Source organism: Sinocyclocheilus rhinocerous, unplaced genomic scaffold (assembly GCF_001515625.1).
Source record: "Sinocyclocheilus rhinocerous isolate Xijiao unplaced genomic scaffold, SAMN03320098_v1.1 scaffold1488, whole genome shotgun sequence".
Taxonomy (NCBI): Eukaryota; Metazoa; Chordata; class Actinopteri; order Cypriniformes; family Cyprinidae; genus Sinocyclocheilus; species Sinocyclocheilus rhinocerous.
Window position 1 is genome coordinate 1,131,133 of NW_015633542.1, and position 25,939 is coordinate 1,157,071.

Sequence of the window (25,939 nt, forward strand, 5' to 3'; positions counted from 1 at the left end):
AAAAGACAAATTATTTAAAAATTGTCATCATTTACAGCTACTTTTATTGTTTTACTTTTTTTTTTTTATTCTTCTTTTTTTAATTTAGGTTTGAATTTTCAGAAAAAGTAGCTGCAGATGATGACAAATATTTATATTTGTGTCAACGATTCCTTACTGAACTGTAGACTATATTTTCTTTGTTTTCTGGCTGTTTCTGTACAGTTCTGTGAGTGCCTCTGTGAGAACTGTTGAAAACCATTGTCTCACTGTATCTTCAGCATGACAGCGATATCTCAGCGTACACGTATGAGAAAACCCTGATGATGGAGCAGAGATCTCAGATCCTGAAGCAGATCAACCTCACCAAGACTGAGCGTGAACGTGAGGTACAACATTCACCGTCAAACTCTACTCATGATTAAACATGTTGCTTTACAAACTTGTGCATCAAAGTTAATGTCAAAAGCCATCATTCCATTTTAAAAGCTTAGAAAGTTTAAACAAGTATTTGATATTTTGGCTGGATACTTTTCATACTAAAGTGTAAAAATACTTTAACTTCCATATTTATCTGTACTTTATGGAAAATATCTCTTTAATGTAATAATATTACATCACAGTATAAAAATGCAAATGAACTGCAAGGCTGGATGTTGAATCTTATTATGCATGACATCACTGCATGTGGGCGGGGCCTTAGCTCTCATTATTATTACACTCTAAAAAATGCTGGGTTAAATGCAACCCAGTGCTGGGTAAAATAGGGACAAACCCAACAAACCCATTGTTTTGACCCAGCGGTTGGGTTAAATGGTTAACCCAACCTTCTGGGTAGTAACCCAACCGCTGGGTCAAAACAACCCAATTGCTGGGTTTGTCCCTATTTTACTCAGCACTGGGTTGCATTTAACCCAGCATTTTTTAGAGTGTACCATCGTTCCTCTCCCTTCAGATCCAGAGCATCACTGACAGCTCTCGCGGGTCGATCCGCCGTAAGAACCCAGCCGCCGTCACGACCCAGCTGAGTGTGACTGAGGAACCAGCGGCCAGCAGCAAAGAGGAGAAACCAGAAGAGGAGGTACAGCATGACGGACCGAGCCAGCTTTCATCTTACATGGCAATAACAGCCACATCGCTTGTGTTGATGCTGTGATCTCAGCTTGACCGTTTTGTCTGATATCAGTGTTTATGTGATGCCTTTCAGTGTAATGGACACAGCAGAATCCAACTCTCTCTCTCTCTCTCTCTCTCTCTCATCTCTCAAAAGTCATTTATTTTAAATATTTTTAGTTATAATAAATGTTATTTTAATTATTTAATTTGTATCTTAATTCATTGTTTTAATTTTTTTTTAATATGAAAAATTATAATAAAAAAACTTGTGATGGTAAATAAACAAATGATTTATTTGACATTTATTACTTATTTTAATGAGAATAAATTTCATTTTAATGTGGTAATATGGTAAATATTAATTGCAGTTTTATTTAGTTTTATAACGTGTCTTTTAATTTAATTCTAAAAGTCAAAACAATGAAATATAATTAAAATGAAAGTAATCTGTCAATAAATAAATTACTTTTTATTATTTTAAGGACCAATTCTCAACTAACTAGCTGCTTATTAGCATGCATATTACTAGCATACTGGCTGTTTATTAGTACTTATAAAGCACATATGAATGCCTTATCCTGCATGATCATATTTTAGATCCCTTAATTCTTCCCCATACCTAAACTTAACAACTACCTTACTAACTATTAATAAGCAGCAAATTAGCAGTTTATTGAGGGAAAATTAACAGTGAATATGTGTTCTAAAGTGTAGCCATTATTTTAATTTAATAATGATTTATTATTTAATATTATTAATTATAAAGCATTGTCAGCTTCATTGTGATCGTAATAAATATAATTAAATATAATTAAAATGAAAGTAATTGTCAATAAATAAAATATTTTTGAGTTTTATTTTTATTAGTATTTTTAATTTAATAATATTATTCATTATTAAGCATTGTCATTTTCATTGTGATTCTAATCATAATGTAATTTATTATCATTATTGTTATTTAATTTTATTGTTTATTATTTTTATTTAATAATTTATGATTTATTATTTATAATTTAAATATTTCTTTTCATTTTGAATTCTTTTAATCTCTATCTGAGCATTAACGTTTTCTTTTCCTTCTCTTTTGCCCTGACATTCTCCATATGTGCGTATGTGCCGGTCCTGCCCTCTCAGTCTGTCCCTGTGTCCCCGTCCCAACAGGAACAGCTCATTCATGACCAGAGTACCAACCCGCCGACCCCGGCCACACCGCAGTCCCCCAGCGCAGACGCTGAGACCCCCGGCACGGCTGTTCAGATGACATGGACCGAAGCGAAGTGTGATGGAGAGCAGGCCAAACCTATAGGAGCCACGACACCAGAGGCCATCAAAGACCTCTTCAACATGAAACCGTGAGTGCAGCATGAGGCAAAAAGTCACTTTAGATTTTTTTTGCACCCTCAGATTCCAGATTTTCAGATGATGCATAAATCCCAATTTCGAAAAATTTACCCTTATGACTGGTTTTGTGGTCCAGGGTCACATATATTTGCAAAGGTTTGAATTCAGGTTCAGTTTTGCATTGCACACTTTTACACTCGTCTTTCATTTCTTTTTTGTCATGCCACAGAGAGTGGGAAAATCTGTGAGTATCTCTGTCAGTGATGCACATGTTCACACTCACTGATGTTGATGATTGTTTATGAGCTTATGGTTGATGGTTTTGTTTTCAGAAACCAGTCCAACTTGAGGCGCATGCACACTGCACTCAGACTCAATGAAGTCATCATAAAGAAATCCCAGGAGGCCAGACTAGTCCTGCTCAACATGCCCGGACCGCCCAAAAGCAGAACCGGCGACGAGAACTGTATCCTGATCATTTTTTATGTTACATTGTCTCATTGTTTCCCTTTAGAAAAGTATGGTTATTATTCATTTTTATTCCAGTTTGGTGTAAAAATTCTAAATTGTTTGGTAGTCCAAAAAAATAATGGGTCAAGAAAGATTTTAAAATGGCATTTGTTTTTAAATGGTCACATCGGTGCATTGCATTATGGGAAACTATGCAAATACACTACTGTTCAAAAGTTTTTTAATGAAAGAAATTAGTGCTTTTAACCAGAAATGATACATTAAATTGATCAAATATTATTTTAAAGATATGCATAATGTTACAAAAGTTTCGAATAAATGCTGCTCTTTTGAACTTTCTGTTCATCAAAGAATCCTGAAAATAAAAAGTATCACAGTTTCCACAAAAATATTAAGCAGCACAATGTTTTCAACACTAATAATATGTAATAATACTTCAACACTAATAATATGTTTCTTATATGCAGCAAATCAGCATATTAGAATGATTTCTGAAGGCTCATGTGACACTGAAGACTGGGGTAATGATGCTGAAAATTCAGCTTAGACTCAGAGCAATAAATTATATTTTACAACATATTCAAATAGAAACCAGCTTTTTGAAATTGTAATAATATTTCACAATATTACTGTTTTTACTGTATTTTTGGCCAAGTAAATCCAGTCTTGGTGAACATGACACACTTGTTTCAAAAATCTTACTAACACCAAATTTTTTAAAACATTTGCATACTGTTCACCATATATCAAGTATAGCGTTAGTTCTGGCAGGTCACGTTAGTCAAGCTCGCATCAGCTGACTCAGCTGATCCACATCTACCTATAGGAATACGACACCTATCTAAGCATTCATATATAAGGTCCCTCAGTATTATCAGCAGTTTTCGCATTGCTCAATAGCTAATTACCCTCCTCCATCCCCACATACTGCAAGAGCTCTCATTTCCTTGACTCTATCAATCAGACATGGAATTCATGGAGGTTTTAACCGAAGGTCTCAACCGGGTCCTCCTCGTGCGTGGTGGAGGTCGCGAGGTCATCACCATCTACTCTTAAGAAACTAGTCGACTTCATCCCATCCCATTTGCCCTCCTTCCCCAGTGTGGCCCAAGCAATATCCCAGAATTCCCTTCCATCAACCAGCTTCATTCGTCCAACAGAAAATCCCGTTCTACTGGTCTGCCAAGCTCTCACTGGCCAAACATCGCTCTTGGCGTTACTCTCGTTCATGATGGACGTGATCCACACTTCACTGTTCAATGAAGTGCACTGTTGATGTCAGTGGGTATTTGTTCAATGCCCCGCCTGCTGTAGCTTTCCTACATCATCTGTCAATCACCACTCTCACCCAATCAGGAGAAGCGGGTGGGTTGGGCTTGATTTGTTTTTATTTATTTGTTTTGAGGAAGAGGATCCAAAAAAGAATGTGCAAAGTCAAGGAATCGGCGTTCAAAACTACACCAGAGATGCTGTGAAATACTTCTGCTCTGGTAAAGACTGACAACCTTGGGAAAAGATTTTCATGGTTTGAGCTCGATCCCTTCGGTCTGCGGATTGGTCAAATGTGAATTAATAATGAGTTAATACTGGTGGAGGTCGCGAGGTCATCACCATCTACTCTTAAGAAACTAGTCGACTTCATCCCATCCCATTTGCCCTCCTTCCCCAGTGTGGCCCAAGCAATATCCCAGAATTCCCTTCCATCAACCAGCTTCATTCGTCCAACAGAAAATCCCGTTCTACTGGTCTGCCAAGCTCTCACTGGCCAAACATCGCTCTTGGCGTTACTCTCGTTCATGATGGACGTGATCCACACTTCACTGTTCAATGAAGTGCACTGTTGATGTCAGTGGGTATTTGTTCAATGCCCCGTCTGCTGTAGCTTACCTACATCATCTGTCAATCACCGCTCTCACCCAATCGAAGAAGCGGGTGGGTTGGGATTGATTAGTTTTTATTTATTTGTTTTGAGGAAGAGGATCCAGAGAAGAATGTGCAACGTCAAGGATTCGACGTTCAAAACTACGCCAGTGAACTACTTCTGCTCTGGTAAAGACTGACAACCTTGGGAAAAGATTTTCATGGTTTGAGCTCGATCCCTTCGGTCTGCGGATTGGTCAAATGTGAATTAATAATGAGTTAATACTGTAATGTGAATTGTGAAATGTGAAGTTTAAAGTCGGCATGAAATGAAACTTAGACCTATTTATTTTCCTATACGATCAGTGCATGTTATTCCAAAGAAAAAAATAGTTTTTATAAAGTTAAAATATAGAAATTGCTTCTGAAAACCTCTGAAACAACTCCAATCCATCTTATTTTTCATCCCCCAATCAAATCTATCTTCCATTTTTTGGTTATCTTCTTAAATGCTTGCATTATGAAAATCGCGAAATTTATGAAATTTGCGATTGGCATTTCACGTTGACTTTAAGCGGCTTCGTCTGCACAAGGATCTTTTGTGTTTTTGTTTTGCCTCATCAACCTCCCCCATGTTTTTATTCGTTCCTAGCTATCCCCCTGCCAAATACAGTCACAATATGTGCCAAAAAACAAGGCTGGCAGGGTGTGCGACTTGCTGTTTGACAGCAAAGCAGTGAGTGAGAGTCTATCGGTGCAACCGACACTGTAATTAGCGAAAGAACGAGCTAGAAAAAAAGAAAAAAAGTACTCAGCCACTCTGAAGTAGTGTAAATAGTGTACAAGGCATTATTAAATATCAGTGTAGTATTTTTATTGTGAAATAACTGAAGATTCTGGTGAAGAAACGCTGTTGTCTTACAGGGTCAGGGTGTTTTGGGTGGCTACAGGCTTCACTATGGCGGCTTGAAGTGTACTACGGTACCGAACCTCCCCTCCCCAACAAGCACTCAACCTGCACTGACAGCCACTGTGTAACAAATGATTGAATGAGTCTGTGGATTCATTAAATGAACGTGTGTGTGTTTGCATGAGTGAATGAGCGAGTTGCATCCTTGAGCAAATGGAAGTTATCAACCTCCTCCATGTTTTTATTCGTTGCTAGCTATCCCCCTGCCAAATACAGTCACAATATGTGCCAAAAAACAAGGCTGGCAGGGTGTGCGACTTGCTGTTTGACAGCAAAGCAGTGAGTGAGAGTCTATCGGTGCAACCGACACTGTAATTAGCGAAAGAACGAGCTAGAAAAAAAGAAAAAAAGTACTCAGCCACTCTGAAGTAGTGTAAATAGTGTACAAGGCATTATTAAATATCAGTGTAGTATTTTTATTGTGAAATAACTACGCCGATGCCTCTAGCGGCGAGAGTGTGTACTGCATCGGCCGTAGGGCCTCGTTATCGCAGACCGGACAGAGTTTTGTTCGCTGCGGTAGCATACTACCTGAAGATTGATTTTATTATGCTATAAAACAAAAAAAAAGTGTGTTTGCTGTTTATTTGGCATGAATTTCTAGCAATTCTTGTAATTAATGATGAAAAGGGTATACATAGATGTTAAAAAAAGAAGATATATTTCTAATACGAATCACTGAGTTGATGTGGTAACACCTTCTTGACATTTCCATTCCTCCAACTTTTCAATCCCTACGTCATTTCCAAACCTACAAGCACTGTTTCGATGTGATCACCGTATAAAAAGACTATAAACAAGCGCTTCCACTGCTGGGCTTGGCTCTATTCAAACTGACAGTGGACTCATCACATTCACAGTCTTTTTTCCTTTCTTCAACATCTCACGATGAATACCTGGCTTGTGTGTAGCAAAAAAGAAATCATGTGTATTCCTTCGCCAAGGAATACTGAGGCGTTCAACACATCTTGGGAAGAAAAGGGCTCTGAATAACAGTCTGAACTCGGTTCTGAATTTTGACCCACGCCATTGGATGTTCTTCAAAAAAAACAAAAAAATTGAAATCTTGCTTCATTTTATTAATCCTACACTCTATGAAAACGTTCTTGATGTTTGGTTTGGTTTCTAGGTTCTTTAAAGCACCGGAAAATAGTTTAAAAAGGCGTTAGACTGTCAGACCTTTATTTTTGAGAGTTTATTTCCATGACGTTTACCTCTGAAGTCACCTGAAGGCTTGTATTTGTTTTGCTTGACATTCCAGTAACTTTGGTGAAAACTGTACAGCTCTTCATGCATGTGAATGATGAACATGTGAAGCTCTGTGAAAGTCCAAATGTTGAAATCTGAATCAAATCCATCTGAACCAGTTGAAATAGAGCCAGGACCTGGGTCCGTTGTCCTGTTCAACGCATGCACATTATCCTGAACAAGCTGATATATATATATATATACTGTACATACAGTATTATGTTCACACCAGTTTATTTCAGTACTTTTAATTGTAAATGTGTTATTTTTACCAGATGTTTGGTGTTCTTGTTGTACACAACGGTTTCTTTGGATCAACTAGTATCTTAGTGTGAATGAATATTGATTGGTTAAAGGAGTCTATTTTTACTATAGGTAGTTAGTTTAGCCAAGACAAAACCCATTTTGCTTTTACTAGTTATCAGTGTATTAATTTATTTAAAGAAGAACTGATTACCAAAGTTATTTATGTTAACCTGGGTATGTGTTTAGTCTACTGCAAACTGTAATTCTGAATGAATTAAAAAGAAACTTGAGGGTTTGTTTTGTTTAGCAGTAAAATCATCATTTACACCGGTTTGTACTCATGCCTTAAAAACACAAATTGGCAGCTATATGTTAACAAAAAAAAGTGCAATGCTTATGTTATGCAATTTATTTATTTAATCTTTATTAATATTATCTCATTAAAAAATCTAGTTTTTAATTCTAGGGCCGATTTCAAGCACTCAAATTAAGCTAAAAGGACCAAAAATATTTCAGTGGATATTCACTAAAATATAAAAATATATAGCTCAAAAATGTTTTAACTGATGTCAGTGTAGCTCACATGTAATTTGACTTGAAAATGCATTTTTAAAAACACTGAGTTCCCTACTAATTTGATTGGAAAAGCAGATTTCATGGCTTATTGCTTTTTTACAGCACAACTGCAAGTTAGATATTACTGAAGTAAACAATCCGAGACGACTATAAGAAAAATGTACAAACAAAATCCTACTTTGTCTTGGCTTAGTTGAAATAGAGCCAGGACCTGGGTCCGTTGTCCTGTTCAACGCATGCACATTATCCTGAACAAGCTGATATATATATATATATACTGTACATACAGTATTATGTTCACACCAGTTTATTTCAGTACTTTTAATTGTAAATGTGTTATTTTTACCAGATGTTTGGTGTTCTTGTTGTACACAACGGTTTCTTTGGATCAACTAGTATCTTAGTGTGAATGAATATTGATTGGTTAAAGGAGTCTATTTTTACTATAGGTAGTTAGTTTAGCCAAGACAAAACCCATTTTGCTTTTACTAGTTATCAGTGTATTAATTTATTTAAAGAAGAACTGATTACCAAAGTTATTTATGTTAACCTGGGTATGTGTTTAGTCTACTGCAAACTGTAATTCTGAATGAATTAAAAAGAAACTTGAGGGTTTGTTTTGTTTAGCAGTAAAATCATCATTTACACCGGTTTGTACTCATGCCTTAAAAACACAAATTGGCAGCTATATGTTAACAAAAAAAAGTGCAATGCTTATGTTATGCAATTTATTTATTTAATCTTTATTAATATTATCTCATTAAAAAATCTAGTTTTTAATTCTAGGGCCGATTTCAAGCACTCAAATTAAGCTAAAAGGACCAAAAATATTTCAGTGGATATTCACTAAAATATAAAAATATATAGCTCAAAAATGTTTTAACTGATGTCAGTGTAGCTCACATGTAATTTGACTTGAAAATGCATTTTTAAAAACACTGAGTTCCCTACTAATTTGATTGGAAAAGCAGATTTCATGGCTTATTGCTTTTTTACAGCACAACTGCAAGTTAGATATTACTGAAGTAAACAATCCGAGACGACTATAAGAAAAATGTACAAACAAAATCCTACTTTGTCTTGGCTTTGCTTCTCTGAAAGGCTAACAGTGTGAGTTATTGAATCACTCGCTTTGGGCAATTCACTGATTTCACGGTTTGCAGACGATAGCGCAATTAATTCTAGATCAGAACATTAGTTTTGCATGGAAAATGGCTGAATCCCTCAGGCTTGTTTTTGATTCATTTGAAATGAAAACATTTTGTATGAACATTTGAAAGGGAATGTAGTGGAGAAATAGCAATTTTCTTTTTCTTTTTGTCTGTTCCGGGATTTTATGGTCATATTATTGTGTTCCTGTGTGTTTTTCAGTTGTATGTGTGAGAGTGTGTGTACAGTGACGTACACGCTGCAGATGTGGGTCCTGTAAATATAGCAGAACTAGTTAGTGTTGAGGTGTTTATTTTTTGTGTCAGTGTAAATTGAATATTTTAAAAAGATTAATAATGAGTATAATCTATTGTGTTTCATGGTACATAAAGAAAATAATGTAGTTTTATCTTACATTTCAAATGCTTTATCTCTATGGCTTCTGCAAAACTCCCATTCCATTTTACAGATTTGTCAGCACAAAATGCAATAAACCAATACCATTTTATTACGGATTATATGATCGAGTCCTTATTCCGAGCAGGTTTTCGAAGGCTCAAAATCTCAATCCTGGTCCCGCGATTCTTCAACACTCCATCATTTATACTACACACCTGATTAATATCATCAACTCATTAGTAGAGACTCCAAGACTTGAACTGGCTGTGATTGAGTGACTTTTCTGAGGAGGTTTTACTGTGAAAACTGTCAGCTAAAGCACTGGAATTGCTGAGAAATATCAAAACAAGCGTCTAGATTAACCAGTAAACCTCACTGTTGACTAGTCAACCATCTTGAACCCAGTTCCCTCGCATGTTGGGCAATCTGAAACATTTCTCAAAGTCAGTTCTTTTGAAGAATTTCTTTGTTTATTGGTGCGAAGTCAACCAATTTAAATTGTCACATGAAAGTGTTGACAGAAGTCCTCTGGCCTCTAAAGAGCATTTGTGGCTGGATTTTGGAGCAGAGACGGTAAGAGGTTGTGATCTTCCTCTGTAAACGAAATACTGTTTATACTTCTTTAAATAGATTCACATTCTAGTAATGGTGTATTAATTAAAGATGCCAAGTTTTGCGTACCTTTAAACAAAAAGGTTGAATTTGGCATTTCATGTAAACCAGGCATAATTTCCAGCAACAAAAAAAATTGTCTGCACTAAAAATGAAAAAGGTGCACAATTCCAGTCAATCACAGCTAATCAGAATTTATTTGATGTTTAATATAAGGTCACGTGGAGCAGTGAATTGAGTTTCCAGCGTAGCGTCTTCTGTTTTATATGATATATTTAAGAAAATATAGCATGTCATCTCGGGTATGGCATGTTATTTCTGCAGCATGAATACTAAGCAAAAACTCAGATTGACATGGAAGAGCATGCTTCATCCCATCAATTAAGACTGGAATACACTACTTAAAATCTGAAGAGATTTTAAAGCACTAGGCATCATACTTGCCAATTTGAAAATAGTTTTAAAGAAAAACTGGGCATCGTATACTAAACGACTTAAGTTGTTCTGAACACTCAACATGAGCCTTGTTGCTACACTTAAAAATAAACGAACTAAATAGTGTTTTTGCAGCAATGCAATAGAAAAACCATCTTTGGTTCCCTTAAAGCACCTTTCAGTACCAGTTCTTAACCATTTTTTTCCTTAGTGTGAAGAACATTTTAATAATCTAAAGAACCTTTACCCACTGTAAACAACCTTTTGTGGAATGGAAAGGTTCCATGGACGTTAAATGTTCTTCATGGAACCATCAATGCCAATAAAGAACCTTTATTTTAAGAATGCAGTAGACGCATGACAAATTAAATGTCTTAAAATCAGTTCAAAATATCAAACATGTCTGAAGATTAAAAAAAAAAAGTCTGTGCCCATCATACACTACATGGATTTCTGTGAATTGTCAACTTTAACAGCCCAAAATCTGTAGACTGGCATTGACTCTCCACAACTTTGCATCCAGACTGCAAATCAGGGTAAAAAATATTTGTGTATCTTGTATTTCAGCCTTTATAGGTAGGACACAACTACAGTGGAGAAACAAATTCAAGAGAGACAAAAATTTCTGTATCTAAAAATGAATTTATTAAGTCAGAAGTTGGCTGGTATATACAATGCACCAATTCCATATAAAACAACAGAAATTCTCTTATCTAATGATGCAGAATTACACAATCAATCATGCTCTGTTTTCATCTAACACACTAGAGTAAAAAAATCAAATAAACCGTAAAACCAGAAAACCATGACTTCACATAAAACTCACAAATTTATCACAAATTACACAGGAGCAAAAAATAATTTATGATAATTCAGAGCAATGCTGACTTCTCAATTCGTATCAGATTTATTAATTTCAATAATGGCGGGAATAATGGGACATGGGCGATGGATCCATGCTTTGGCCCATTCCCTGTGCTGACCGGGTCCCTTGACCCACAGATCCCATATTCACCAAGTGGTTAATGGGTCCGCTCTGGATGAGCGTATCCAAGGCTTTCTGCACGCTCGGGTTGTCAAAGTTGATCCCGGTGCCTGTGGTGACCGCTGGTCTCGGGGGGCCTGTTGGCCCGGCCATACGAGCTCCAGGAGGCCTCAGGCCAGGCCGAGGGTTCATCATGCTGCTCTGCGGCTGGACAGCAGCGATTTTGGGCATGCCGCCAGCGGGGGAAGGGGCGGCGTGAGAAGACTGGAGCCCGGCGGTCTGAGGGCCGAGGCTGGAGCCGTAACCCTGTGTTTGGGCTGCCGGAGCAGGACTGGACACTGAAGATGTGCCGCTGTTGAAGATGCTGAGGATCTTAGCCTGGAGTTCCTGCTGTTGGTTGGTGGCGGCAGGGGCGGACGCAGGGGTCAGGTGGGTGGAATGAAGGGACAGGCTGGTGTACGCGGGCTGAGCTGGAGCAGATAGAGCCTGTGTGGGCTGAGAGGGTTCGTGGGTCGCTGATGGAGGGTGTGCGACTAGAGAGACCAGAAACAGTGAAGGGTAAGGCTTGATGGGTAAAGCGTAACACAACATTGAGTTTAAAACACCTAATGGAGTTACCTGTGTCAGTACTGCCTCTGACAAGACGATCACGTTTGTCTCTCAGATAGTCCATTAGCCTGGCCAACTCATCTGGAGTCATAAACCTGAGAGATGCAAAGACGAACTATTATATTTGACACTTAACACCAGTAAAATGTCCCGAGTTTCAATGCCAATTTCAATAATGCAGCAAAAAAAAAAAAAGCTCCTGCACACATTTTAAAAATTCCATATTTGAATGAACAGAAATTAAAACAAATGGCATGTGATCTTTAAGTGAACACTGTTTAAAATATTTTCCAGGTATTAAGTAAACACAGAAACATATTACAAAAAAACTGTTACCATTTAACCATTCTTATGGTATTTTTGATCAAATAAATGCACTTTTCTAAAAAAAAAAAAAAAAAAAAAAACCTTTACAAGATCTTACCGACCCCGAACTTTTGAACGCTAGTATTTGTTGACCTACCTGCCCTCGGACAGCAGCGTGATGTGGGTCAGAACGGAGGTGGGATGACCCTCTCTGTCAGGTTCCCTCATCAACACCTCATCAGCCATCTTGGCCGCCTTCCTCGCTAACTCGTCCCTTTCTTTAGCACGGTGTTCAACTTTAAAGGAGTCAAAGTTGTGGGCCACCAGCACCATGGCATCCTGCATGGGCATGTTCCTGTGCTCTGCAACAAGAGTAAGCTGTGGTCATCTAAAATGTTGATTATGGCTTATATAGTGCTGTGTGAACATCTAAAATAGTGTACTGCAATCTTCTATCAACATTGGGCTGGTTTGGAGTAGTTGTGGTGTTGAATTGCATTGGATTTTTCCGGCTAGCAAGTAAATTGGCTTCAAACTCTTCGTGGAAGGACACACACCTTGTGGGGTCCCAAAGAGGATGTTGACTGTACAGGAACGGTGTACTTGGTGCTGCTGGGTGATGATGATGGCAAAAGGCGTACGAGCCCGACTCACATCCTCCAGAGCTTGAGTCAATGACACTTCTGTATTCAGGAAGATGAGATCCACCACCATACCCAGATCCCGAACCTTCCTGCCCACCGTCTCGGCATATTCCCTGCACGCAAACACGGAGCAGAGAATGTAACTGGTTCTCCAATAAAACATCTGATGTTTTAATCAGTGTTCAAGATCATAGTCACAGGACTCACTTTTGCAGCTTGTTGACGACTATGACGGAACAGTCCACTGGTCTCTCAGCATCATAGCGCTTCTGCAGCTCTTCATAATATTGCCGGTAAAGTTCGTTCCTCCGGCGCTCTTCAGGACGCACCCGCTCCTCTGTAAATTCAGAACCAAACACTTAAAGTTTTCACGTATACTCCTCCTCCGCTCCCTCTGTGACAAAAACTGTGTGCATGTAAATTAAACTTTGGTTCGCTTTAAACTAACCCAACTGAATTACCAATGCTGCTGACTATGACTGTTAGAACACTAGCGCAACCTCAAATAGCATGTATCATGTCTGTTTTCATATCACCAAAATAAAGAAAAAATATTTTTATATTGAAATATTTTAAGGATTTCTAAGATTTTTGCATTCACACAAAATTCCCATTACCTTAAAGCAGGGCTGTCTAAACTCGGTCCTGGAGGGCCGGTGTCCTGCAGAGTTTAGCTCCAACTTGCCTCAACACACCTGACTGGAAGTTTCGGTGTCCTGCAGAGTTTAGCTCCAACTTGCCTAAACACACCTGACTGGAAGTTTCTATGCCTAGTAAGAGCTTGATTAGCTGGTTCAGGTGTGTTTAATTAGGGTTGGAGCTAAACTCTGCAGGACACCAGCCCTCCAGGACCGAGTTTGGAGACCCCTGCCTTAAAGCAAAAACAACAAAAAGTGTCGTAGTAGTATTTGTTCTACTGCCTTTCACTATTGCTTATTTAAATAGAAAAAAATAGATTTTTCAGTAAAAAACAAAAACCTTTGTACAGGAGCATTACAATAAGAACTTTGGAAGAAAAACTTGTCAAAATCAGTGTTATTTTAGTATCCTTGATATATTACAGTTTCTATTAATATTTTCAATTATTTTAATTTTATTTTGTTTTCACTTTATTTCAGTTAGTTTTAGTTATTGTCATTTTCTTTTTTGTTTTTAAAATATCTATATATTTAAAATTGTATTAGTTTATTTAGTTTTAGCTATTTTAGTACTTCGAGTTAAACTAATTTGAAAATATTACAACTAGCTGAAATAAAATAATTTCAAGGTTTTTATTTTTTTATTTTATTTCAGTTGACCTTTATTTTATTTCAAACAACAAATGTTTTTTTTATTGATTTAGTTAACTATAATTACCCTGGTCACAATTTAAAAAAAAAAATCTTATTAAAAATAGAATTAATTTTCTTTATTAAATAAATCGGCTTTATTTCATGGTCGTAAACGATCAAACCAACCCTCAGACTCTCTCCTGCCGTTCCAGGGTTCTCTGAAGCGCTCTGGGTACGGCTCCTCTTTCTTCCGATAATAGTCGTACTCTCCGCGGTAATAACGATCATACCCTTCCTCTCTGTGGAAGCACAGTAATGTTGTTTAGATGATGTTGCAACACAGGAAAACGAGAGATATAAATGCAAACATGCAAAACAGCTCAAATGCATTGTGAGTGCACCTGTAGGAAGGATCTTTCTCCCTGCTCTCTGAGCCCCTGTGTCGCTCATCGGGCGGCCCTCTAGCATCATGCTCTCGAGGTGGACCGGGACGCAGCTCACGGCTATCGCCCCTCATCTCTCGACTGTCACGGTGGTCTCGAGAATCTCGCCCATGCACCGGGGACCGAGAACGGGGACGGGGCTCTCGACTGTCCCCGTAAGAGCTGGCTAGCCTGAACAGACAAAATGCACTCAGTCAACACATGCCAACAAAACACTTAACCCCAAACACTAACAGCTCAATTAGACACCTCACTGAGACAGAATCTTACCATTAAGTACTTAAAAGACATTATGTTAGTGAAATGGTAAAAACAAAACACTGTAAGCAAATGTAACAAGTTATTTTTACCAGAAAATCTCATTCAATTAAGCGCTTTCAGAGTTCGTTTCAGTCATGTTGCCGCAGAGCACAGACATGAGAGGGTGGTGCCGAAAATTAATCCAACCGGTCGCAAAATTCACATCATTTCTCTTATAAAACATACCTTCGCAAACTGCGAATATATATGGGAAAGATGTCAAACATTGCTTTTTGAGGTAACCATGAAAACCAGGGTCCATCTTTTAGTTTCCAAAAGTCAAATTTAAGTAAAATGAACGGTAGGTTTCAGGATTTTTTGTTTGTTGGTTTAAGTACGAGTTTTTAATATTAAAACTGCTTTACGAACCGCACTGTTCCACGACCGCAAAATAATTAAGTTTCAAATTATTTTCTTTTAAAACTGAGGTGGTGACGATGAATGGACTGGAAAGAAAAACACCAACCTCCAAATATAAATAAAACATCCAACAACTGAATGAACTGCATACATTAGTTTTAACTGTTTCCATCTCACTTGAGTAGATGAAATGATTAGGTTTTTGGGAATGTTTTAATGCTAAGTGAGTGTTAATTGGAGTGTCGACGAAGGCTCCAGCAGGAAGCAGCTATTGTCGGAGGACGATTTCGAAAACCGTGCATAGTAAGTGAACAGAATGAGTAACACACCGTTTAGACAAAGACACACCAAGGGAAATGTACTCAAATTACCCTTTCAACTTTATTTCAGTTAATTCTGACACAACTAAAAGTGAGGAAAAAGGGAAAGAAAATAATTAGAACAAACTAAAAACCGAAGAGCCACGAGAAATATAGATCGAACCGTTTTTGCGCACTCGACAATGATATTGATGCATTTTAGTACTTTCGATGAATTCCATTGTGGAGCGAAAAACGTTTACCAAAATTCTTGACAGAGGTCGTCTTCATTAGCAAAAATCCCAGCGATACTTTACCTGCGGGGAGGGCTTGACCTGGATTTATTCTGTCGTCTCTCCGCTGCCATATTTACATCTGCAAATAAACCAATCCAAACGTTCAATATGACAAAAGACGGGAATATTTCAGAGCCAAACGAGTTTTGGTTTTTTTCTTTCTCTTTTACTGAGAGGACCAACATTTCACATTCTGCATTGTATGAATCTAAACACGTTGTGTCTAAATTGCATTTAGAAATTTCCAAAATGTCAATAGCAGTTAAAAATGAAAAAACAACAGTTTGTGAAAAAAGCAGCAAAGGATCTTGTGAACCTGTGCATCATGTTTACGTCAGTATTTGATATTCCCCAGCTGTAAACACTTATTAAACACCTCTCGAATGATCTTATCTTACCTTATAGACTACTAACAATAACTGGCGCTTTGCACAAATAGGGTATAATACTCCATGGATCTTAGGGCTGCACGATTATGACAAAAAAACATAATTGTCCATTGTTCCCTTGAAATTGTGAAATGACAATTATCACAATTTACATTGAATGACGTTTATACCATTGTTTGAAGCAACTGCATGCCATATTTTTATATTAAAATAAACAAGCTGAAAACACTCTAACTGAAAAACTTTTATTGCTTTTCTATAGCATTAAGCCTCAAATGTCAACTATACATTGGATTGGTTTCTTCTTTAAATAATATTAATTAAAAAATATATATATATATGCATGATATTATAATGTTATACTAAAACTAAAATTAAAACAATGGAAAAACTTTAGATAACCTGTAGAAAGAAAAGAAAACCCACAAGCACTCAGAATAACATAAGTGGACTTTGAACGATTACGTAATTGTGGCATCTGTAATCGCGATTAGAAATTGTATTAATTGTGCAGCCCTAATGGATCTCTTTAAAAAATAAGTACAAATTAAATTAAAGCATTACCCCAAAAAACAAATGGCATCAAAATTATGATACTATTGTGTGATTTTAATTACAGTCAGGAAGATTATAATTTCAGTCAAGATGAACAAGACCAGTGAGACGGGAAAACATGGGATTTGCATATTAATTCATTTCAAAAAGTCAAAGGATACCAATATGCAACCTATTTGTGAAACGTTCTATTAGATATATAGCTTTTATTAATATGTACGAAATCTCATGACACAAAACGCTGAGAGTGGAGAAAAAACTAATGTGCAATTTGCATGAGGATCATCTTTAAGTTAATGTTTGGCTTTATTAGATTCACCACATTGTGGTTATTACAGTAAAATTGCAGTCATACAAATAACTGGTCCTATGATTTACTCTAAAACGTGATGTAACAACTCCAGTGTTTAATACTAAATCAGACCTTACCTAGTTTATAACCTTTATAAATTCGACCGTTATGTCCGGCTTTAGCGGCCTCAGCATCCTCCACTCGCTCAAACTGCACAAATCCATACCCACGAAACAGGGACAAAGCTGGAAAAAGGAACAATCATTTTCGTTTTACGCAAAAAGGCGCTTCTTTGTGGATTTTTGGCCTAAGCTTCCCTTGCTTTCAGCAAATCGCAACCATAGTCTTCAAACCAAAGTCTAAAGAACTGTGGATCAAATTATTTAAAACCAATTGTAGCGAACACTATAAAATAAATTTTTCCGAAACGTCTAAAGTCTTTGACGCTACTAACCCTGTATTTTCCCATATGGCCTGAACAGATCCTCCATGTCCTTCTTCGCCATGTGTGCCGTGGGCAAATTTCCAACAAAAATCCTTCGCTCCAGGTCACGAGGGTCATTGCTGTTGGTGTTGTACAAGGGTGGTGTACTACTCCGGCTTCTTCTGTGCGACATGCCTCTAAAAACTTTAGATAACCTGTAGAAAGAAAAGAAAACCCACAAGCACTCAGAATAACATAAGTGGACTTTGAACGATTACGTAATTGTGGCATCTGTAATCGCGATTAGAAATTTTATTAATTGTGCAGCCCTAATGGATCTCTTTAAAAAATAAGTACAAATTAAATTAAAGCATTACCCCAAAAAACAAATGGCATCAAAATTATGATACTATTGTGTGATTTTAATTACAGTCAGGAAGATTATAATTTCAGTCAAGATGAACAAGACCAGTGAGACGGGAAAACATGGGATTTGCATATTAATTCATTTCAAAAAGTCAAAGGATACCAATATGCAACCTATTTGTGAAACGTTCTATTAGATATATAGCTTTTATTAATATGTACGAAATCTCATGACACAAAACGCTGAGAGTGGAGAAAAAACTAATGTGCAATTTGCATGAGGATCATCTTTAAGTTAATGTTTGGCTTTATTAGATTCACCACATTGTGGTTATTACAGTAAAATTGCAGTCATACAAATAACTGGTCCTATGATTTACTCTAAAACGTGATGTAACAACTCCAGTGTTTAATACTAAATCAGACCTTACCTAGTTTATAACCTTTATAAATTCGACCGTTATGTCCGGCTTTAGCGGCCTCAGCATCCTCCACTCGCTCAAACTGCACAAATCCATACCCACGAAACAGGGACAAAGCTGGAAAAAGGAACAATCATTTTCGTTTTACGCAAAAAGGCGCTTCTTTGTGGATTTTTGGCCTAAGCTTCCCTTGCTTTCAGCAAATCGCAACCATAGTCTTCAAACCAAAGTCTAAAGAACTGTGGATCAAATTATTTAAAACCAATTGTAGCGAACACTATAAAATAAATTTTTCCGAAACGTCTAAAGTCTTTGACGCTACTAACCCTGTATTTTCCCATATGGCCTGAACAGATCCTCCATGTCCTTCTTCGCCATGTGTGCCGTGGGCAAATTTCCAACAAAAATCCTTCGCTCCAGGTCACGAGGGTCATTGCTGTTGGTGTTGTACAAGGGTGGTGTACTACTCCGGCTTCTTCTGTGCGACATGCCTCTATGAGCTTTAGGTTCAACGGCCCGTTTTCAAGGAACGCTTGCAGTTGATTTTAGTTACAAGACTATTTGATTAGCTATATTTCCCCCAAGGTCTTGAAATTGATGATGCATCGACATGTAAGAAAAGAGAGATTCCAAAGGTAAAATGACTGGACAAAGTAACAAAACACCGCAGAAGTCTTTAAAAGTCAACATGAAAACTTAATACATATCATCATGTATAGGGATGCGCCACCGATTCGATACTCAGTATCGGTATCGGCTCCGATACTGCCGTTTTCTGCCCGATTGGGTGTCAGTCAGACGAGACCGATCCAAATCCGATATTCTGCGTATACTATTCTGTGTTATTGTTAAGCACCACAAAAACATTATAAAGCACCATAAAGTTTTCGTGCACTATATTCCAAGTCTTCTGAAGCCATTCCATAGTTTAATGTGAGGTACAGATGAATATTTACAGATGTTTGTCATCCTCCATTCAGTATTAAAACTGCGTGTCGCCTTCGGTTATGACAGTCAAGACAATGAAACTCTCTCCAAGATGATTTAATGTTCCTATTATTATACTTGATCTGTAGATAAAGATCAATGGTTTTGCATAAAATGACTTTATCTTGCTGGAGTTTAGTGCTGTTTCTAAATCCTGTTACTTTCTACCGGCTATCTGTTAGATCACAACACTGGAGTAGAGAGCACTATGAATTGTTCTTCACGCGCACAGTAACTGAAATTTAAATCTGCTGTGATATGTAATACACTACGCATCAATATCTCTTCTCTTTGTGCAATGTGTAATATTTTACCAGATTTAGTCCTACACTTCTTCACTTTTATTTGTTCCCCACTAAATGTTTTTTCACTAAATGTTTAGATTTTATAAAATTGTGCACTCGTGATTTTTCTAGAGTCACTTTTGCTGCTGAAATATCCACTAACCTAGTTTATAATAGTATTTTTGTCATAGATTATGATTATATTTTAGAATTTGTTATTTTTCTGTATAATGAAGTTGTCTATATTTAGTAGATTGTGTTTAACACAAAAGAGTGATGATCAGGTCAACACGCAGAGATATAGAAATTCTTCACTGATTTAAAAAAAACTGCGCTAGTATCAGATCTGTGTCGGCCGATACTCAGAATTTTTGGTATCGGATCGGCTCTGAAAAAATGGTTTCGGTGCATCCCTACTAATATATAGCACTCAGGTCTGAATGTAGATTGATTGATTGGATAATTATTATCTAATTGAATATCCTATAATCCTAAAATACTGTGCCAATGAAGTTTCATGTTGACTTTAAAGACAAACTTGAGAAACTTCACAACAAGTAGAATTTCTAAGTACAGTTTAATTCACATGCTGTGTTTTGCTGCCTGATCGAGTGACATATGAACACTTTACAGTCATTCACACCAAATAAAATGTTGAAAATAAAAGTAACTTTTTGGCTTAGTGAGGCCTTGGATTTTGCAGCTGCACTCGAAGTCTGCAACATTCTCTTGCAAAGACGCTCCCTCAAATTGCTCTTTTAAATGAAACATATTTCTCAAGTATTTGTTGAAGGAATGTGGGTGAAGGTGAAAGGAAAACCTGTTGGAAGAACTGACCACAAACGGGTTTCCACGGAGCACGCAGCGGAAAATACGAGAGCTCGTCGTTGAAGATAACATCAAATCTTGAATAGACCTGAAAGAGTAGTTAAGAGTAGTTCTTGGGGATGAACATAAAATGCTCCCCAAAAATGTCTTGCAAGTTGTCCAAAGTTTAAAAATTCGCTAACTTCGGTATCCACAACATAAAGGCGATGCTTGAAGAAAATGATGGACCAAAGTCAAGTCAGTCAACATTGTGGACACTGGACATCATGGTTCAAGGGGTCATCAAATATTTTCTCTACAATAAAGCATTGAAATGACCAAATCTTATTTTCCACTACAACGCACATCTGAAAGGAATCGTCATGCAGTTTCTCGGGCCGTATGTTATTCTGCATCTTTTCGTCATAGCAGCAGGACGGTAAGAGTTCACAGATGCTGTAGTCTTTGTGGGCCACTTCGGCATTCTGGTGACATTTTGGTAAGTTGCAATGCTTTATCATCATACCCTGAGTTTCCAAAGCTGCTCAACACCTTACCAGGCGATTGCTGCTGGTCATTCCACCTAAATGATTTTTCACTTTTTTTCACAAGACTCTACCTCAAGAATATCAACTGTCTGAAAGAGCCAACAATGGAGAGTGAAAACATGAATTTTGTATTATAATATTTAATCAGATTACAAGATGCTATATACCATGTACTGTACTCTTAAAAATTAGATAGAGACAGGAAGTGTGCAACATAATAGGAAAGTTTTGACAGCATTTATTATAACAAATCTCAAAAGGCGAGTTCAACTGTTTTAAAACTTAATATTGAAATCAATTAAAATAAAACGATCAAATCAGGTCTTTATACAAGTTAAATGCATCTTAGTGTTAGCCGTTAAAAAGTCTGGGATCAGTAAGATTTGTAATGTTTTTAGTCTCTTTTGCTCATCAAGGCTGCATTTAATTGATCAGAATACAGTAAAATGGTGTAATGATGCTGAAAATTCACAGGAGTTAATTATATATGAAAGTATATCAAAATAGAAAACCATTATTTTAAATTGCAATAATATTTCACAATATTAGTTTTTTTCTGAATTTTTGGTCAAATAAATGCAGCCTTGAACAGAAGAGACTACTTTAAAACACATTAAAAATGTTACTGATCCTAAACTTTTGAACAGCGGTGTACATTTCTTATGTTTTAGGATTTTGACACTCCATTACAAATTTTAATACATTAATACTTGAATATTACATGTTCAAGAAGTAAAGCCTGAAAGACACCAGTTCCTACTGTCTCGCATTGTTCAACGATTCAAAACAATTAACTGCTACGATAAAATGTCGTGTGATTTAGTATTTTAATACTCCGTTACACTGTCTATCAGCCTCCACTGTCATATTTACAGTGCTGTTTATTATTCAAAAGGTAGAGACAATGAAAACGGGCCACAAGTGAAAATGGACAAGCATAATATCCTTGTCATCGCCAAACAGTGTTGTCACGTCCGTCGTTTTCCCGCGGAAATGGGCTACTTGTTTTTCATGTCCGCGGGTTGAAGCGACCTCAATAACGTGATATTTAGCCACTGGAGTGCGAATTTTACCAGGGGAACCCAGCCACAAAACGTGTGTTTTACCCCCCGTAACGCGACTTTTAACAGGGGACATCGTCGAAACGCGACCGGGCGGGTTTTGTTGTGAAAACCTGGCAACCCTGGCGCCGCACCAACGCTTCAGCCATTTTGAGACAGTGTCGTGACGTCACGCGAAATTAAACCGTGTAAAAGAACGCGCACATGTTACTGCAAACGAAAGAGACCGCGTATTCCTGTGAAAAAAATCCATATCGTCCATATTCCGTGGGTTTGAAAGCTGTACGGAAAACCGCGCACACTTCTGCTAATGTGGGATTCGATCAGACGCCATGTTGCTCCGTAAATTCGCACAGTAGAATTCGCTCGTGCGAGGGTTTTGTTTTTATTTTATTTTTTTCACTCGAGTGCGTTTGTGTTCCAGTTGAACGATTCAAACATTGCGTACTTACTACCAAAACTACATCTACGGCTTTCAGCAATCGAAAAGAACAATCGATGCTTCGACTCACACGGCGGCTAACAAGCTAGCTTACATTTAAAACAACGAATGCCGTTGGAGCGCTAGGATTTTCGATTCATGAGAAGAGTTTTGTCAGATCATGGAAGCGAAGCCTTACCGTTACCATGGGAACCGAGAAACTATCCGGTGATTTTCTTCGTGGCGTCCCGTTTGTGCGAACAATTACAATGAAAGACCCGCTGCTAAACTGCCGCAAACTTGCGGTGATCCTGTGCGGAACTGCGAGTTGCTTAGAGACGATGTTTTCAAAATAAAAGTACCAGTTCTAAAGTTCCTTTGAAAACAACGATTGCTGTACAAATAATTATGTTTAAAAAAAAAGCCCTTGATTTTTGTTTAGACCGACTTGCAAATGCAAAATAAAAATAATACATTTAGAAGTACGTGGTATCTTAAAAATTAAAGTATAAATTGTATTAAAAATGTATAAACCTATTATTTTATTTTTAATTTATCGTTGTTTTACGTTCACAAAATTAGCACAAAAAGTGTTTTATAATTTATTTCCAATACTGGCCTCAATGTGGATATGAAAATAAAAATTATTGTTTATTTATAGGTTGTTTTCTTTGTTTTTAGAATATTTGACAACTTAAATGCCGTATGCTTTTGACACAGCGGACGCAAAACATCATGTGACTTCATCACGGGCAAGTTGGAGTCACATGAATTTTGGGAATACTTAAATAATTTACTAGCCGGTTAACATTTGGGCTCCCTCGCCTGAAAAGGTAAGACTAATCAAATAACACTGTGAACAATTTTAATCTTTCTTTTGCTGAATAATATCAGTCCATGCCTCAGATTTCCACCGTCATTGTCGGATAAACCCTTAATTTCCTGGTTCGTGTTCTGAGTTACATGAACAGTTATATGGTTGTTCCTTTGGTTTTTGGTGCCCTCTTTGCTTCAGATTGTTATAACGGATGAGTTTTCGGTTCTGTTAGAAGGTTAGGTTAGTAACTGTGGTGATTTCCTGTGTTTCAGATGCATCTTGTGCTGGTGTGTTTGCTGCTGGGGGTGCTGGAGGTTTCTGGGGCTCCAGATGCAGATGAGATCAAATATCTTCCTGGACTTTCGAAACAGCCCAGCTTCAAGCATTATTCTGGATACTTCAATGTGGCAGATAACAAACACCTTCACTACTGGTAAGCTCGACTTTCACTTTAATTTAATTGACCCTAAGAATGGTTTTGTAAATTCCCAAATGTAAATGTCCACCATTATTGTGCTCTGTTCCTCTTGATCAGGTTTGTTGAGTCTCAGAAAGATCCGGCCGGTAGTCCGGTTGTTCTGTGGCTTAACGGAGGACCAGGATGCAGCTCCTTGGATGGTTTGCTCACAGAGCACGGACCTTACCTGGTGAGAATTCAGTACACTTCTTTATTTAATCATACTGATGGTTCACAATTAACTTAAGTTAAATATTTAAAAACATAAATGCTTTAAATAATGTGCATTATCCCTTCTCTCTGGTTATTCACAGATCCAAGATGACGGTTTAACTCTGGAATATAATCCTTATTCTTGGAACAAGGTATGGATTCTGTCTTTTTTTTGTTTTGTTTTTTTGTTAAAATTACTTAAGCATTACCAAATGAGTTATTTCTGTGGTGTGAAATGAGTCACAGGGCCAGTTTTCACCCTATAACAGCAGTTTCGGTAACTGGACTATGACACTTCCTTAAGCCAGTCACATGCTCTCATGCTCTTTTATTCTTGGCTATAGCAAACCAGCTTTATTGTACTAAACATGGCCTGTATTTCCAGATTGCAAATATCTTATACCTGGAGTCACCAGCAGGTGTCGGCTTTTCCTACTCTGATGACAAGAAGTATACTACCAATGACACAGAGGTATGATTTAAATCATATTATATATATATATATATATATATATATAAATAATATATATGTGTGTGTTTGTTAAGGCCCGTCTAGGGTAAGGGCACAACATGAAAGAGTATGACACGGAAGAGTTGTTTCAGAAGAAAACGAATGAGCAGTATTTTAATGAGCACAATGGTTTTACAGTACAACTGGGGAATTTTAGCTTCGGGAGCCGACAAGGCCAAAATAACAAACAAAAACCTACTAATTCATACACCTCTAACTAGTGCTGGGCGGTATGACCAAAAATGTATATCACGGTATTTTTCAAAATTATACCGGTTTCACGGTACGTGACGGTATTTTTTTTTCATGCATACCGGGTGTTAACCATATTTTCTACTGATTGAGAGGAAATACTGCAGTATATTGACTTAGAATGTTCGCGGGACAGCACTGGCGTAATCTTCCAACTGAATCACAGCTAAGGTTTATCCAAGTTTATAAAGTTGCTAGGTTTGTCAGTATGAATATTCTATGGAAAAAAGCAGCTAAAAGGGTCTGAAAGTTGCTAAATTTAGTGCTAAAGTCGCGCTCGTGTGTGTGAGACGCGGGAGCTGATGGCAGGAGGCGGTGGATATTTGTGGCGGTCAATGTGGATATTGTGGATGAGATCACGTTCTATTAGTTCTACAGCTTCAGTTTCGGAACTTTCACGCTTAGTAACACATACAGCTGTTCCCTCACCACAGTGCAACAGTGAAAAGGGACCCGTTTCAAACAGTGTCGCGTTCCGAACGTTGTTTAAGCGACATACACCGGTATTGCGGTATTTTAAAAATTCATATCATAACAAAAATAAACACCGGTATTCAGTATGAACCGGTATACCGCCCAGCACTACCTCTAACTATCCTCGTTCACAAAAGAAAAGAAAAGAAAATACAATTACTTCCCTACCTCCCTATCCAAAAACAATCAATAAAAGGTTCCAACAAAAATGGCGTTGGTCTCCCTACTTCCCCAGAACGTTATGTACAATTATTTACAAAGGTGAGCAAACATAGGCAATCCAGAATCAAGGTCAAAGAACATGCGGTGGTCTGTATTACGAATGAGTGGGTTAAGAAAACTAACAAACAGCAATCAATCTCTCACAGACACACTCGAATGAACACACAAAGATACTCTCAGTCTTACTAACACAGTCTGTAACTAACTAACAGGGCAAACACAGTGAGTGAGCACAAGGCTGATGCAGGAAGTGATGAAGGAGGCTTTTATAGGCAGCTAGAAGTCAGCTGACCACCAATTACACTGCAGGAACCAATCGGTCGTCTTCCTGGACAGAGACACTCAAACACCTCCCAAAACAAAAGAAAACACAGAAATAGAACTAAAGGGACATAACTATATATACATATACATTTGTGCATCTTATGATATACGTGCCTAGTATAAACATTATGATAATGTTTCTTAAAGCAGCAACACAAGCAAAGTCCAATGGATAGATACATTTAAAAATGCGTGTGT

At 37.4% G+C, this 25,939-nt stretch overlaps 4 protein-coding genes across 11 annotated transcripts in view; 2 read left to right on the forward strand and 2 right to left on the reverse strand.

Annotated features, from left to right (window-relative positions):
• slc12a5a (solute carrier family 12 member 5a) overlaps nucleotides 1–5,908 on the forward strand; it is a 101,186-nt gene extending 95,278 nt beyond the window's left edge. Inside the window, exons 22-28 of one of the 4 annotated variants that reach the window (XM_016557941.1) lie at nucleotides 261–368; nucleotides 935–1,060; nucleotides 2,230–2,447; nucleotides 2,666–2,680; nucleotides 2,769–2,902; nucleotides 3,872–3,934; nucleotides 4,503–5,908. In XM_016557941.1, the coding sequence (XP_016413427.1) occupies nucleotides 261–368; nucleotides 935–1,060; nucleotides 2,230–2,447; nucleotides 2,666–2,680; nucleotides 2,769–2,902; nucleotides 3,872–3,934; nucleotides 4,503–4,531 (693 nt within the window). In that variant the 3' untranslated portion in view covers nucleotides 4,532–5,908. The other 3 variants (XM_016557940.1, XM_016557942.1, XM_016557943.1) reach the window with 3 other exon arrangements.
• A 3,793-nt stretch (nucleotides 5,909–9,701) lies between these two features.
• ctsa (cathepsin A) overlaps nucleotides 9,702–25,939 on the forward strand; it is a 21,231-nt gene continuing 4,993 nt past the window's right edge. Inside the window, exons 1-5 of one of the 2 annotated variants that reach the window (XM_016557949.1) lie at nucleotides 9,702–9,928; nucleotides 23,561–23,721; nucleotides 23,824–23,935; nucleotides 24,060–24,110; nucleotides 24,344–24,430. In XM_016557949.1, the coding sequence (XP_016413435.1) occupies nucleotides 9,770–9,928; nucleotides 23,561–23,721; nucleotides 23,824–23,935; nucleotides 24,060–24,110; nucleotides 24,344–24,430 (570 nt within the window). In that variant the 5' untranslated portion in view covers nucleotides 9,702–9,769. Of the gene's footprint in view, nucleotides 9,929–23,116; nucleotides 23,305–23,560; nucleotides 23,722–23,823; nucleotides 23,936–24,059; nucleotides 24,111–24,343; nucleotides 24,431–25,939 lie in introns of those variants that run through there. The other variant, XM_016557950.1, reaches the window with a different exon arrangement.
• Nucleotides 10,720–22,820, reverse strand: LOC107744355 (nuclear receptor coactivator 5-like). Of its 4 annotated transcripts, none has more exons than XM_016557946.1 (9): nucleotides 22,671–22,820; nucleotides 15,937–15,994; nucleotides 14,619–14,831; nucleotides 14,404–14,516; nucleotides 13,154–13,283; nucleotides 12,860–13,059; nucleotides 12,460–12,664; nucleotides 12,006–12,091; nucleotides 10,720–11,920 (listed from the first exon to the last, which is right to left on the reverse strand). In XM_016557946.1, exons 2-9 carry the CDS (start codon nucleotides 15,984–15,986, stop codon nucleotides 11,319–11,321), a joined length of 1,599 nt encoding a protein of 532 aa, XP_016413432.1. In that variant the 5' UTR covers nucleotides 15,987–15,994; nucleotides 22,671–22,820; the 3' UTR covers nucleotides 10,720–11,318. The 4 variants fall into 4 exon arrangements, with proteins under 4 accessions (XP_016413432.1, XP_016413431.1, XP_016413433.1 ...); XM_016557945.1 differs by lacking the exon at nucleotides 22,671–22,820 and adding an exon at nucleotides 17,606–17,744; XM_016557947.1 differs by lacking the exon at nucleotides 22,671–22,820 and adding an exon at nucleotides 17,289–17,560.
• Nucleotides 17,907–19,215, reverse strand: LOC107744358 (RNA-binding protein Raly-like). The gene is made up of 2 exons (XM_016557956.1): nucleotides 18,690–19,215; nucleotides 17,907–18,480 (listed from the first exon to the last, which is right to left on the reverse strand). Exons 1-2 carry the CDS (start codon nucleotides 18,850–18,852, stop codon nucleotides 18,362–18,364), a joined length of 282 nt encoding a protein of 93 aa, XP_016413442.1. The 5' UTR covers nucleotides 18,853–19,215; the 3' UTR covers nucleotides 17,907–18,361.